The sequence below is a fragment of the Pristiophorus japonicus genome, chromosome 6 (genome assembly GCF_044704955.1).
Source record: "Pristiophorus japonicus isolate sPriJap1 chromosome 6, sPriJap1.hap1, whole genome shotgun sequence".
NCBI classification, from domain to species: domain Eukaryota; kingdom Metazoa; phylum Chordata; class Chondrichthyes; family Pristiophoridae; genus Pristiophorus; species Pristiophorus japonicus.
This window is the reverse complement of record NC_091982.1, coordinates 199,834,152-199,849,396: the sequence shown is the minus strand read 5'-3', so window position 1 is coordinate 199,849,396 and position 15,245 is coordinate 199,834,152. Positions and strand designations below refer to the sequence as shown.

Here is a 15,245-nt window from a genome sequence, read left to right as displayed (position 1 = left end):
TTGTGTTGTCCCAGAAAAATTACTTGGCACTTGTGTATTTATCTGAGTTTGCACTCAGATATATTTATCTCTGCTTAAGAAATGGAGAAGAGTGGTCTTCATTGTTCCTTTCTAAATTTGGTGCTAGTTTCAGTGCTATAGTTAATCACATGCCGCAGTCCATAAATTGTCTTAGGTGGTGGACGCAGTGTTGAATGCTTCCAAGATGAATATTTAATGCAATAAAAATGTATGGACTAATTTATATGAATTACTAATGTACAGTTCAGTATGCAGAACCAAACGACACCATTTTCTTCTGTGGCTCCATAATATAATATTTTTAAATTAAAAACAGTACATGCTGCTTAATACAAATAACTAAAATGATCAATAAAATAAAATTTGAAGATTATATTTAATCCAGAGCCGTCCAGCACATACAGCAGACATTGAGGCCTTTGAATTCATGATTTTTTTCCTGATGTAGATTAACTAGAGTTAAGTCACAAACATTTCTTTTTTGTTTCAAATTCAATTTGCATTTGATTGTCTGTTGCAGAAAACTACTTCTAGCCTCAAATTCCTGTGGTTTCTTCTCCACAACAAGACCAATTTATACATGAAATAAATGATGTGACTGGGTTGTTTGTATGCCACTAATAACATTCCTCAGCACTCAGCAAAATCCGTATTTGAGCCAGTAAATGGAAGCAGACACTAAGGCCAGAGTTTTCCCATCAAAAAACAGGTGCGTTTGGAGCGTGAACCAGACCTGATCGCCTCCAATCCGCCCACTTCCGGTTTTCCCAGAGACAGGACAGAGGATGGGGGGGCGGGCGGCCGCTGCCGGGGGTCTTGGGGGGGGGGAGGGGGCATTACCTAAATTTTAATATTGTAATAATGCTGGAAGCCACTATTTTCCCCTCCATTTTGAATTTATCTTTCGTGAAATCTAGCAGTTAAACAGAAGCGAGGTCCAGAAGGTAAGTGATTTTATACCTACCTGCTGGATCCAGGGTCCCGACCCAACCCACTCCCTACGATCGGAGACCCCTCCCACAAGGCCTTTGATCACCATCCCCCCCCCCCGACCCCACCCTACCCCACAAGGCCTCGATCGCCTCCCTAGGCCACCCCTCAACCCCCAAACGATGGTAATGAGGCCGGCCACAATCCTCCAGTGGCTGGTCCCACTCCTCCCCCTCCCGATCCCTGCCATCAACCCCCCCACCCCACACACACCCAGCGATCTCCGATCCCGGTCCACTGCCCATCGCCTGCAGATCCTGCAACCCCCCCGCCCCCAATACTCTTTCCCTTCCCCAACCCCGCCCTCAATCTTCTCTTCCGCCCCCCCCCGACCCCGATCCTCTCTTCCCCTCTGCCCCGATCCTCCAATTCCTACACCTCTCGATCTTCTCCCCATCCCTCTGATCCTTTCCCCCCCGCCCCGTTCCACTCTCTTCCCTCCCCCACACCCGATGTTCTCTTCTCCACCCCCGCCTCCCCGCACACAGTCCTCTCTCTCTCCCCACACCCCGCCGACCCTCTCTTTCTCCCTCCCCCGACCCCTCTCCACCCCCCGACCCTCTCTTCCCCCACCCCCCGACCCTCTCTTCCCCCACCCCCCGACCCTCTCTTCCCCCACCCCCGACCCTCTCTTCCCCCACCCCCCGACCCTCTCTTCGCCCCCCCCCTCCCTGATCCTCTCTTTCCACCCCCCTCCACCGATCCACTCTTCCCCCCACGATCGTCATTCCCCCCGCTCCACACCCCAATCCTCTCTTTCTCCCACCATCCCCTATTCCTCTCTACCCGCCCCACCCCGATACTCTCTCCCCCCCCGCCCCCGTTACTCTCTCCCCCCAATTCATTCTCCCCCCCGATACTCTCTCCCTCCCCCACCCCTGATACTCTCTCCCCCCGATACTCTCCCCCCCAGATCCTCTCTTCTCCCCCCCCACCCCCGCCATCCCCACACAATCCTCTCTCTCTCCCTGCCCCCTCCCCAGCCCTCTCTCTCACCCGCCTGATCCTCTCGCCCCAACCCCGATCCCCTCCTCCCTCCCCCACCCCGATCCTCTTTCCCCTACCGACCCTCTCCTCCCCCACCCCCTGTTCCTCTCTCCCCACACCCTCATCCTCTCAACCCCTCCCCCAATCCACTCAAACCCCCCGATCCACTCAAACCCCCGATCCACACAAACCCCCCCGATCCACACAAACCCACCCAATGCACTCAAACCCCCCGATCCATTCAAACCCCCACGATCCACACCAACCCCCCCGATCCACTCAAACTCCCCCAATGCTCACAAACATCCCCGATCCACTCAAACCCCCCAATCCACTCAAACCCTCCGATCCACTCAAACCCCCCGATCCACTCAAACCCCCCCGATCCACTCAAACCCCTCCGATCCACTCAAACCCCCCCCGATCCACTCAAACCCCCCCGATCCACTCAAACTCCCCCGATCCACTCAAACTCCCCCGATCCACTCAAACTCCCCAGATCCTCATAAACCCCCCGATCCACTCAAACCCCCCAATCCACTCAAACCCTCCGATCCACTCAAACCCCCCCGATCCACTCAAACCCCCCCGATCCACTCAAATTCCCCCGATCCTCACAAACCCCCCCGATCCACTCAAACCCCCCAATCCACTCAAACCCCCCCGAGCCACTCAAACTCCCCCGATCCTCACAAACCCCCCCGATCCACTCAAATCCCCCGATCCACTCAACCCCCCTGATCCACTCAAACCCCCCCAATCCACTCTTTCCACGCCCAACCAATCCTCTCTCTCCCCCCATCCCCCGATCCTCGCTCTCCCCCCTAACCCCGATCCTCTTTCTCACCCCCCCGATCCTCTGTCCCCTTCCCCCCCCCACACCCTCCCCCACAAGGCTTCTGATTGCCTCCCTAGTCCACCCCCAACCCCCAAATGATGATGATTAGGCCTACCACAATCCTCCAGTGGCTGGTCCCACTCCTCCGCGCCCCCACCCCACCCCGATCCCTGCCATCAACCCACCCATCCCCCACGATCTTTGATTTCCACCAGCCTCGCGATCCCCGCTTGCCTGCCGATCCCTGCCCACTCCGATTCCCGTCCACTGTCCATCGCCTGCCAATCCTGCAACCACACCCCCGCCCCCGTCCCCCAATATTCTCTCCCGCCCCCGCCCCCAATCCTCTTTCCCCCCCACACCCGATGTTCTCTTCCCCTCCCCGATTCTATCTGCCCCTACACCCACACAATCCTCTCTCCCTCCCCAACCCTCTTATCCTCTCCCCCCCCGATCCTCTCTTTCACTGCACCACGATCCTCACTCTCCCCCCAACCCCGATCATCGTTCTCCACCCCCCACCCCCGATCCTCTCTCTCCCTCCCCCACCCCCGATCCTCTCTCTCCCCCCCCACCCCCGATCCTCTCTCTCCCCCCAACCCCGATCATCGTTCTCCAACCCCACCCCCGATCCTCTCTCTCCCTCCCCCAACCCCGATCATCGTTCTCCACCCCCCACCCCAGATCCTCTCTCTCCCTCCCCCACCCCCGATCCTCTCTCTCCCCCCCCCACCCCCGATCCTCTCTCTCCCTCCCCCACCCCCGATCCTCTCTCCCCCCCATCCCCGATCCTCTCTTTCCACCCCAACCCCGATCCTCTCTCTCCCCCCTCCACCCCCGATCCTCTCTCTCCCCCCAACTCCGATCCTCTATCTCACCCCCCCCACCCCCGATCCTCCCTCTCTCTCCCCCCACCCCCGATTCTCTCTTCCCCCCCCACCCCCGATCCTCTCTTCCCCCCTCCCCCGATCCTCTTCCCCCCCACCCCCGATCCCCTCTCTCCCTCCCCCACCCCGATCCTCTCTCTCTCTCTCTCCCTACCCCCGATCCTCTCTCTCTCCCCCCATCCACGATCCTCTCTTCCCCCTACCCCCAATCCTCTCTCTCGCTCCCCCACCCCGATCCTCTCTTCCCCCCCCACCCCCGATCCTCTCTTTCCCCCCCCACACCCGATCCTCTCTCCCCTACCCCCGATCCTCTCTCTCTCTCTCCCCCTACCCCCGATCCTCTCTCTCCCTCCCCCACCCCGATCCTTTCTTCCACCCCCCACCCCCGATCCTCTCTCCCCCCCACCCACCCCGATCCTCTCTTCCCCCCCCACCCCCGATCCTCTCTCTCTCCCCCATCCACGATCCTCTCTCCCCCTACCACCAATCCTCTCTCTCGCTCCCCCACCCCGATCCTCTCTTCCCCCCCCACCCCCGATCCTCTCTTTCCCCCCCCACACCCGATCCTCTCTCCCCCTACCCCCGATCCTCTCTCTCTCTCTCCCCCTACCCCCGATCCTCTCTCTCCCTCCCCCACCCCGATCCTTTCTTCCACCCCCCACCCCCGATCCTCTCTCCCCCCCACCCACCCCGATACTCTCTTCCCCCCCACCCCCGATCCTCTCTCCCCCCCTACACCCGATCCACTCTCCCCCACCCCCGATCCTCCCTCTCTCCCCCACCCCCGATCCTTTCTCTCCCCCACCCCCGATCCTCTCTCTCCCTCCCACACCCGATCCTCTCTCTCCCCCCGACCCCGATCCTCTCTTTTCCCCCCCCAACCCGATCCTCTCTTCCCCCCCCACCCCCGATCCTCTCTCCCCCCCCACCCCCCATCCTCTCTCAACCCCCCATCCCCGATCCTCTCTCTTTCCCCTCACCCCTGATCCTCTCTCTCCCCCCCACCCCGATCCTCTCTCTCCCCCACCCCTGATCCTCTCTCCCCCCCCCACCCCCGATCCTCTCTCCCCCTCCCACCCCCGATCATCTCTCTTCCCCCCCCACCCCCGATCCTCTCTTTCCCTCCCCACCCCCGATCCTCTCTTTTCCCCCCCCACCCCCGATCCTCTCTTTTTCCCCCAATCCTCTCTTTTCCCCCACCCCTCTCTCCCACCCCGATCCTCTCTCCTCCCCCACCTGATCCCCTCTCTCCCTTCACCCAATCCGATCTACTCCCACCCCGCGCCCCCTGATACCCGTTCACAACCCCCGATCCCCTCTCTCACACCCCCAATCCTCTCTCTTCCCCCCCCACCCCGATCCTCTCTTCCCCCCCCACCCCGATCCCCTCTCTCACCCCCTGATACTTGCTCCCTCCCCACCGTCTTCCATCCATCCCTCCGATCCTCTCTCCACCCTCCCCGATCCTCTCTTTGCCCCCTCCCCCAATCCTCTTTCCCCCTCCCCCCCGATCCTCTCTCCCCAGACCCCCTCGATCCGCTCTCACTCCCCTTCCCTGATCCTCTCTTCCCCCCCCGATCTTCTTGCCCCCCCGATCTTCTTTCCCCCACTCCCCGATCCTCTCCCCCTCCATCCCCCCCTCCATTCGTCTCTTTCCCCCCCTCTATGCTCTCTCTCCCCCCCGATCCTCTCTCCCCCACCCACCCCCCCACCCCGATCCTCAGTTATATCCCCCATTCTCCCTCCCTGAATAAAATCCCAGCCAAAATCTTTAAAAACACTTTAAAGAAAACTTCAAAGAAAAAACACACAAAATGTAAAGGCATTAAAATAACTTAAACTAATGATCTGAAATTGTCCAGTGAGTATTCAGATTGTTTTTAAAGAAACATATTGGTCCAATAAATGTTGCTCAGGAAACCTCTCATTACAATAAATGTTTCAGTGTTGAACATACTATATTTGACATCATTTTGCCAATCTCTGGTTGCTTTCCTGTAGGCAACGGTTTCTAAAATAATCCAGCAACAATGGAACAAGCTGAGCTTACAAAATACCCACCAAGCATAAAACATAATGCAAACAGGAACATGGGAAAACACCCAAAAAAAACTCTGGCATGATTTTGAGAAATGCTCTCCTGATAGTGTAGCTCAGATAAACATTTTCTTCACTCCAAGCATAATAATTCCAATACAAGCATAGAATTGTAAAGCGCCATGTCTATTTATTCCTGATTTGTAGAAATCTATTTCCTAGCTTAATATTTTTTGTCAAATTAATAATATTCATTGGGATTCAACTGTGGTATGGTAACTTAAGTCAACTTTTGAAGTACACAATATCATTTATTCAAATATAAAGGATATTCAAAGGATTTTAGAACAAGCCTTTTTTTCTCACATACAAATTGTATTTTGTGAATGGTTTGTAATGTGTTGTATAGAATGTAGAAAGATTGTACAAGACAATTTGAGAGTCTACGGGCCCAAGTTTCCACATGATTTGCGCCTGATTTTTAGGAGCAACTGGTGGAGAACGGACTATTTTAGAAATCGCAATTCTCCACATTTTTTTTTTTCTGCAGTTCTAGTCAGGTAGAACAGTTCTAGTTTAGAACAGAATTTTTTCTTCAAAAGGGGGCGTGTCTGGCCACTGACGCCAGATTTGAAAGTTTCCACAGTGAAAATGTACTCCAAACTAAAGTAGAATGGAGCCAGTGAAGATTTTTGTAGAACTGAAAAAACCTGTTCTACACATTAAAAAATCAGGCGCAGGTTACAAATTAGGTGTCCAGAACGAGGTGGGGGGGGGGGGGGGAAGGGAACTCATTAAATTCGACAATAAATCCTTATTTATACTTCTACAAATATTATATAAATAAATCCAACCTGAATAAACATTTCTAAGCCAAGAAAAGATTAAATAAACCATCTTCCTACCTGTGTGAAAGTGCTTCAGCCAGGGAGAATTATGCAGCCGTTCGTGCCGCTGAGCGGGAGGGGGGGGAGAAAGCCGTTCGTGTCGCTGAGCGGGAGGGGGAGAGAGAGAGAGAGGGAGGGGGAGAGAGAGAGAGAGAGGGGGGTGGAGGGAGGGAGAGAGAAGGGGGGGAAGGGAGGGAGAGAGAGGGGGAGGGAGAGAGAGAGAGAGGGGGAGGGAGGGAGAGAGAGAGAGGGGGAGGGAGGGAGAGAGAGAGAGAGAGGGGAGGAAGGGAGAGAGAGAGAGAGCGAGGGGGGGGGAGAGAGGGGCGGGTTGGGGAAGGGAGAGGTCAGGTCGGATCGAGTCCAGTGGGGGGGGGGGGGGGCGGGTCGGGTCGGGGAACAGGAGCGCGGGTCGGGTCGGGTCAGTCGGGGGGAGAGCGGGTCTCGGGTCTCGGGTCGGGGCGGGGGGGGGGAGCGGGTGTCGGGTTGGGGCGGGGGGGGAGCGGGTGTCGGGTCAGGTCTGGTCGGCGGGGGGTGGGGGGAGCGGGTGTCGGGTCGGGTCTGGTCGGTGGGGGGCGGGGGGAGCGGGTGTCGGGTCTTGTCGGGGGAGGGGAGCAGGAGCTGGCCGTGGGAGGAGCCTTATTCACGCAGCCCCAGTGAGGCCATTCAGCCAGGGCTAGGGGCTGCGTGCTTCGGGCCCCTCCCACACAGTTCGGCGCCTGGAGCTACTGCACTTGCGTGCCGACTGTAGCGCGCATGTGCAGAGGTCCCGGCACTGTTTTCAGCGCCGGGACCTGGCTCCGCCCCCCCCACAGCTCGTGCTGGCTGCGCCGAGGGCCAGAGGACCTGTAAGTTAGTGGAGAATACCGAGGATTTTTTTAGGCGCGAAAAACGGGCGCCCAGCTCCAAGGGCCGCCCGTTTTTTTTCTTGTGGAAACTTGGGCCCATGAAGTTGTGACAAACCAGATGTGTGAATCTGAACTTAAATCATTCAATAGTCTAGTTAGCACTGCAGTGTTTCCTTTGCCAATTGTACTCAAATTGCCAAACTACCACTCTTTAGCACTTATATTTCCAGTTCTTTAATAAATGGTTTAGAAACTGTCTGTACTGAGATATGTTATGTATTTTGTTACGCAGTCGCAAAACATAATATTGTGGTTCAATATTCAGATATTCTAAAAGCAGCTTAAGAAAGCATCAGGCTTAAGCCAGAGATATAAGGAATAAAAAAAATGTCGTGTTTTGAGATTACTGATGTGACCAATAGATCCTTAATGCAGACCAAAGAAATATGTGGTATTCATGGTACAACTACATGTTTTCCTTAATATTCTTCTTCTAACTTAACAGTAAATGTTACATCTATTCCACTGATGAAAAATCCCCATGGCATCCATATTTATTCTAGCTTATTAAATATATTCCAAATTATTAAGAATGTTTCTGAGAATCAGAATCTCCCTGTTGCATTATGTTAACGTGGAATCCGTGACCAATTCATTGTTAACTTCTTTGAGTTCCTTAAGGATAAATGAATCTTAATGGTCATGAAGGGAATTAATTACAATTCCCGTATGACATTTGAAATAAATATCCAATTTATCAACTCCATATTCTAACATATTCCAACAGCTATAAAGAATTGTTTCTGGGTCTGGCACATATTGGTCCATTTTTTGCAGTAGAAATAACAAATAACCTTATCACTGGTCACCATTATTGAAGAGTAAATTGGACCGCAACTTCTGGCAGCAGCACGTGCGCAGTTAAACACGGAAATCAGGAAGTTGCTGTCTGAGTTGTCCTGCTCCACCAGAAGCTGGACGATAACAGTATCTCACTGAGAGACTCGGTATGGAAGGGTGTGATGTTGTGGTACTTACCCACTAGATATCCACTAAACACGCCAGAAAATGTTAAGGCTTGTCCATTCATCTGTAAGTGCATTTTTAATGGTTTGATAAGTCTTCATTGTTGCCAAATAACCACCCTGGCTTTTACAAGCAAGGGACCCAGCACTGAACCCTGCGGAACCCCACTGGATACAGCCTACCAGTCAAAAAACACCCATCAACCATTACCCTTTGCTTCCTGCCTCCGAGCCAATTTTGGATCCAACTTGCTACTTTGCCCTGGATCCCATAGGCTAATACTTTTGTAACCAGCCTGCCATGTGGGACCTTATCAAAAGCTTCACTAAAATCCACATATACTGCATCATACACACTGCCCTCATCAACCCTCCTGATTACCTCCTCGAAAAATTCAATCAATTAGTCAGACATGATCTTCCCGTGACAAATCCATGCTGACTGTCCTTAATTAATCCATGTCTTTCTAAATTAAGATTTATCCTGTCCCTCAGGATTTTTTCCAATAATTTCCCTACCACCGAAGTTAGGCTGACTGGCCTATAATTACTTGGTCTATCTCTTTCTTCCTTTTTAAACAAAGGTACAACATTAGCAATCCTCTGGTCCTCTAGCACCGCACCTGTAGTCAGAGACGATTGGAAAATGATGGTCAGAGCCTCTGCTATTTCCTCTTTTGCTTCGCTTAACAGCCTGGGATACATTTCATCCGAACCTGGGGATTTATCCACTTTCAAAGCTGCTAAGCCCCTTAATATTTACTCTTTCACTAAATTTATCTCATCTAATATCCTCCTCCTCCCTCATCTGCATCGCCCCTCTCTTTTGTGAAAATGGATGCCAATCCTATCCACATCTTCTGCCTAGACACACAGATTTCCTTTATGGTTTCTAATAGGCCCCACTCTTTCTCTAGTTATCCTCTTGCTCTTAATGTACTTATAAAACATCTTTGGGTTTTCCCTGATTTTACTTGCCAACATTCTTTCATCCACTCTCTTTGCTTTCCTGATATCTTTTTTAATTACACCCCTGCACTTCTTATACTCCTTTAGTGTCTCTGCAGTATTGAGTTCTCGGAATCTGTCATAAGCTTCCCTTTGTTTCTTTATCTTATCCTGTGTGTCCCTTGACATCCAGGGGGCTCTAGATTTATTAGCCCCACCCTTTTTTTTTAAGGGAGCATACTTGCTCTTTACCCTCGGGATCTCCTCCTTGAATGCCTTCCATTGCTCTGACATTGATTTACCATCAAGTAACCATTTCTAGTCCACTTTAGCTAAATCCCATCTCAGCTCAGCAAAATTGGCTTTACCCCAATTGAGAACTTTTATTCCTGGTCCCGCTTTGTCCTTCTCCAGAACGACCCTAAATCTTACTGAATTATGATCACTAGCACCAAAATGCTCTCCCACTGATACCCCTTCCACCTTCCCCTCTTCATTCCCCAAAACCAAGTCCAGAACCGCCCATTCCCTTGTTGGGCTTGTTACATGCTGGCTAAAGAAGTTCTCCTGAATGCATTTTAGGAATTCTGCACCCTCTATACCATTCACACTACCTTTTTCCCAGTTAATATTAGGGTAATTGAAATCCCCTACTGTTACAGCTCTATAGTTTTTGCACTTCGCGGCAATTTGCCCACATATTTGTTCTTCTATCTCCCTCTGACTGCTTGGGGGTCTATAATACACTCCCAGTAGTGTGATCGCCCCTTTTTTGTTCTTTTATTCATTCAACCCATATGGCCTCGTTTGATGACCCCCTCCAACATATCATAGAAACATAGAAACATAGAAAATAGGTGCAGGAGTAGGCCATTCAGCCCTTCGAGCCTGGACCACCATTCAATAAGATCATGGCTGATCATTCCCTCAGTACCCCTTTCCTGCTTTCTCTCCATACCCCTTGGTCCCCTTAGCCGTAAGGGCCATATCTAACTCCCTCTTGAATATATCCAATGAACTGGCATCAATAACTCTCTGCGACAGGGAATTCCACAGGTTAACAACTCTCTGAGTGAAGAAGTTTCTCCTCATCTCAGTCCTAAATGGCTTACCCTTATCCTTAGACTGTGTCCCCTGGTTCTGGACTTCCCCAACATCGGGAACATTCTACCCATATCTAATCTGTCCCGTCCCATCAGAATCTTATATGTTTCTATGAGATCACCTCTCATCCTTCTAAACGCCAATGTATAAAGGCCCAGTTGATCCAGTCTCTCCAGTCAGTCCTGCCATCCCGGGAATCAGTCTGGTGAACCTTCGCTGCACTCCCTCACTAGCAAGAACGTCCTTCCTCAGATTAGGAGACCAAAACGGAACACAATATTCCAGATGAGGCCTCATCAAGGCCCTGTACAACTGCAGTAAGACCTCGCTGCTCCTATACTCAAATCCCCTAGCTATGAAGGCCACCATACCATTTACCTTCTTTACTGCCTGCTGTACCTGTATGCCAACTTTCAAAGACTGATGAACCATGACACCCAGGTCTTGTTGCACCTCCCCTTTTCCTAATATGCCGCCATTCAGATAATATTCTGTCTTTGCGTTTTTGCCCCCAAAGTGGATAACCTCACATTTATCCTCTCTTCTGTAATTGTTTCTTTAATCAATACTGTGACCCCCCTCCTTTTTTACTCCCCTCTCTATCCCGTCTGAAAACCCTGTAACCAGGAATGTTGAGCTGCCATACCTGCCCTTCTTTCAGCCATATCTCTGTAATAGCTATAATATCGTACTCTTAAGTGTCAATCTGTGCTCTCAGCTCGTCTGCCTTATTTCCTATACTTGCATTGAAGTACATTTAGTATTGCCAAAATCCCCTGTTGTCTATTTTGCAGCCCTTGTTTCCTCTGTCTTCCAAATTCATTTTCTAATTCTCTGCTGCCCAATTCCAGCTTTGCTTCTCTCCCCACTGAATTTATTCTCCGGTTCCCACCCCCCTGCCAAGCTAGTTTAACCCCCCCGCCACCCCCAACAGCAATAGCAAAACCTCCCCGAGGATACTGGTCCCGGCTCTGTTGGGGTGTAACCCATCTGGCTTGTACAGGTCCCACCTTCCCCAGAAACGGTTCAAATGCCTCAGGAATATAAAGCTCTCCCGCCTGCACCATCCTTCCAGCCATGCATTCATCTGTCCTATCCTCCTGTTTCTGTACTTGCTAGCACATGGCACTGGCAGTAATCTGGAGATTACTACCTTTGAGGTCCTTGTAATACAAATTAGCATTTTAACCATTTTTGATTTTTAGTGTGTTGCTAATTGATCAATCTTGCTTTATATTCCTTTAACAGTTGTAAATCAGGATGGTCAACCACTCATTGAAGGCAAGCTCAAAGAAAAACAAGTGAGATGGAAGTTTATAAAGAGATGGAAGACCCGTTATTTCACATTGGCTGGGAATCAACTTCTCTTTCGTAAAGGAAAATCAGTAGGTAGATGTGTAAGGTTCATTAGATTAAATCATTGGAACCAAGTATCACAGCCAATGAATCAGTTCTGCATTGATTTGTATTTTGGTCATTGCTGGTGAGGTTCTAAGCAGTGATTTAGTTGATGCAAAAACGTTTGCTGACAAAAGTATAGTCATCTTTAAAACAAAAACCAAATACTGCGGAAACTGGAAATCTGAAATTAAAACAGAAAATGCTAGAAATACTCAGGTCAGGCGACATCTGTGGACAGAGAAACAGAGTTATCGTTTCAGGTCAATGATCTTTCCAGCATTTTCAGTTTTTATATTAGTTATTTAAAGTTAGTTTTTAAATCAATTTCCAATCTAGTTTTTCCTCCTCTGATTGTTTCTTGGGATTTGATGTTAAAAAATAACTGAAAAAAACACACAAAAAATGAGATTTTAAATTGGCAAATGGAAATGGGACTAATGGGGAGCTCTTGGAGGAGAGGCAGGCTCAATGCTGACCGCAGAGACACCAATTCATTTTGTCATCAATACTACCATAGTATGAATTGTATTGCTGTGGAAAAACTGCATTTACACTTCATGCAGGAAAATTTAAACCCAATGACTATTTGGAATATATGTAACTACTAACTATCCAAGACTGAACTGTCTTCCAGTCATTTCTATGGATAATATTTAATTTCACTAACAGAATCTAGAATAATCAAAAACAATACAAAGAACAGAACAAAAAGTGCAATTAAAAACAGAATGAGAAAACAGAAAAGAAACCATTAACAAAACAAATCAAAAAAATTCCAACAAAAGGTTTAAAAGAAATTAGAATGATTTGGTTGGGCCGATTGGCCTGTTTCTGCGCCGTACATCTTATGTAATGTGACTATAGAATTAAAAGTGAATATAATCTAAATATATAAAAGTAATGCAAAAAGTGATCAATATTTGAAGAAAAAAGGGTACAGGTACGGAAAAGAGAATATAATCAGGTAATGAATAAAAGGACAAAAATAAAAGAGAAAGGAGACGCTTATAGAAAGTTACATTCATCCAAAACTGAAAGCACAAAACACTGATGGCAGAGTCAATTGGGAAGAGATGAAGAAACAAATATGACTTGCTTGGCCTTTACTCTTATTTTACCTGCCATATTTGATGACTCTACTTAATTTAAATAGGCAGTCAATTTTTCCTGTTCTGGGCACAATCAATGTGTGAAATTTTACTAAACAAATTTGCAAACCTCAAAATAATGACCAGAAAATTATATTGTTTTGCCAGTGAATTATTCAATATTGAAACATGTAAACTGAAACACTGGGATTATTTGAAATGCAGACAAATGTTGTTGAAAGGATTTAAATTTGAATGAAAGAAACTTCTGAAATGTTCAAATCCTTTGTGCCACTTTTTATGCAACTCTGACCTTGCCTTTCAGAAAGATGATCCAGATGATTGCCCAATTGAACTGAGCAAGGTACAAAGTGTAAAGGCCATCGCTAAAAAACGGAGAGACCGTAGTCTTCCTCGAGCTTTTGAAATCTTCACAGACAACAAGACCTATGTCTTCAAAGCAAAGGATGAGAAGAATGCAGAGGAATGGTTACAGTGTATCAATGTTGCAGTGGCCCAAGCAAAAGAAAGAGAAAGCAGAGAGGCAACAACATACTTGTGAATGAATTTGAGATAAATTGGACGAATGGATAGACTGGAAATGAAGTAACTATCAAGATGAATCACTACATAAATTTTGCAGATACATTTCAATGTAGAGCATCTAAATCTTAAAATGAGAGGTAGCAATAGCAAGTATGGGAGAAAAACTGGAACTATATCCCTGCATAAGTGTGACAAAGTAATAAGATATCAGACAAACATTAGCATTTAGTAAAATAAAATCAGTGATACAGGATCTGTTGAGACTCAAAGTCAAATCAGCATTACCATATGAACAGTCAAAGAATTATGTTAAAAATATCTGAAAAAAATGAAAATTTGAAATGTTTAGCAATGATTAAGTAAATGACAGCAATGATTACAGCATGTGACTTTAAAACAACTTGATTTTATTTGTGATATTTCTGAACTCAGAATTCAAAAAAAAATTTAAGATGATTTCATGCACAACCTTGCCCTACTGTACATGATCTCATCAAACACCTCGGTGTTTCCTACTCCGGTTTCAATACTTTAATTGAAAAGAAAATTAGTCTGAAATAATGAATGCCTTGCTTTAAATTGTGTTAGCACATTACACATGTGTTTTTGTTATTTAAACTGCACTAATGAAGTTCAATACATGACTCAGAATAAGCATATTATTAAATTTCTTGTATTCTATAATCATGAGAGAGTGTGCTTCAATGCTTGAAGTTTTTGACTTTGCTCATTATTGCACAGTCAAAATAGCTTCTATGACCCATTGAGGAAGAAAAACTTTCCCTACAGTTTAGTAGCCATCTCAGGTGGTACTGAACAGATGGAACAGAAATATCCCAGATTATTTCCAGGGCTATAATGGGAACACTGCAAGTGCCCTCACTATCTCTGGGATAAGGACATGAAATTAGCAGCTTTTCCACATTTTGTCACAATCTAGTTTGGTGGAAAGTGTGTGTGTGTGTGTGTATTTATGTGGTGGTTGTGCAAGGACAGCATCAGGCTCAGCTTCAGTTGTGGTGGTCCCATGTTTATATAGACCACTGATGCTCACTGTTTGAACTTATGCATGAAGAATAAGCAATCCTCAGGAGATAGAGGCAAGGGGAAGATTTGTAGAAGAAAAACATAGGGAAAGCGAAAAGAAAAGAAAGTGCAGCCAATATTTGTTTACACCTTAAGTTTAGGTTTACTTTGATATCAAAAAAAAATTTCCTCGGCCCTTTGTGGAGTTATTGAATCACATGAAAACTGTTTTCTCACAGATAGTTAATCCAGTGTAATATTTCATATATACAGAATAATGATTTTCGTGTGGTGAATTACAGATGAGGCATTCAGTTTGTTTAGCTCTGTCTACGAATTAATTTGGTAGGTCCCCAAACGTGCAGACGACTCCTCATGTATATCTAGCATTCATCTCCCATTCATCTGTTATTTTGTATAATGTAAATAAGTTCTTTTGTATTTTTTGCTTCCATTAATCAAATGTGAATAGCTTCCTCTCAAAATGGGTTTGCGTCGATTTGAAGAAATCTTTGATTAAGAACAGCTAGGTTGTGACATGATATGGGCAGTGTTCAATTTTTCAGATGTAAAATTACATGAAAATAATTTGAATCTGCAGATTGTTGAGAAAAA

The 15,245-nt window shown here is 47.7% G+C and overlaps 1 protein-coding gene across 1 annotated transcript in view; it reads left to right on the top strand.

Annotated features, from left to right (window-relative positions):
* veph1 (ventricular zone expressed PH domain-containing 1) overlaps window positions 1–14,237 on the top strand; it is a 451,519-nt gene extending 437,282 nt beyond the window's left edge. The window contains exons 14-15 of the mRNA XM_070883555.1: window positions 11,818–11,954; window positions 13,384–14,237. Of these exons, the coding sequence (XP_070739656.1) occupies window positions 11,818–11,954; window positions 13,384–13,620 (374 nt within the window). The 3' untranslated portion in view covers window positions 13,621–14,237. The remainder of the gene's footprint in view (window positions 1–11,817; window positions 11,955–13,383) is intronic.
* The last annotated feature ends 1,008 nt before the right edge of the window (window positions 14,238–15,245 follow it).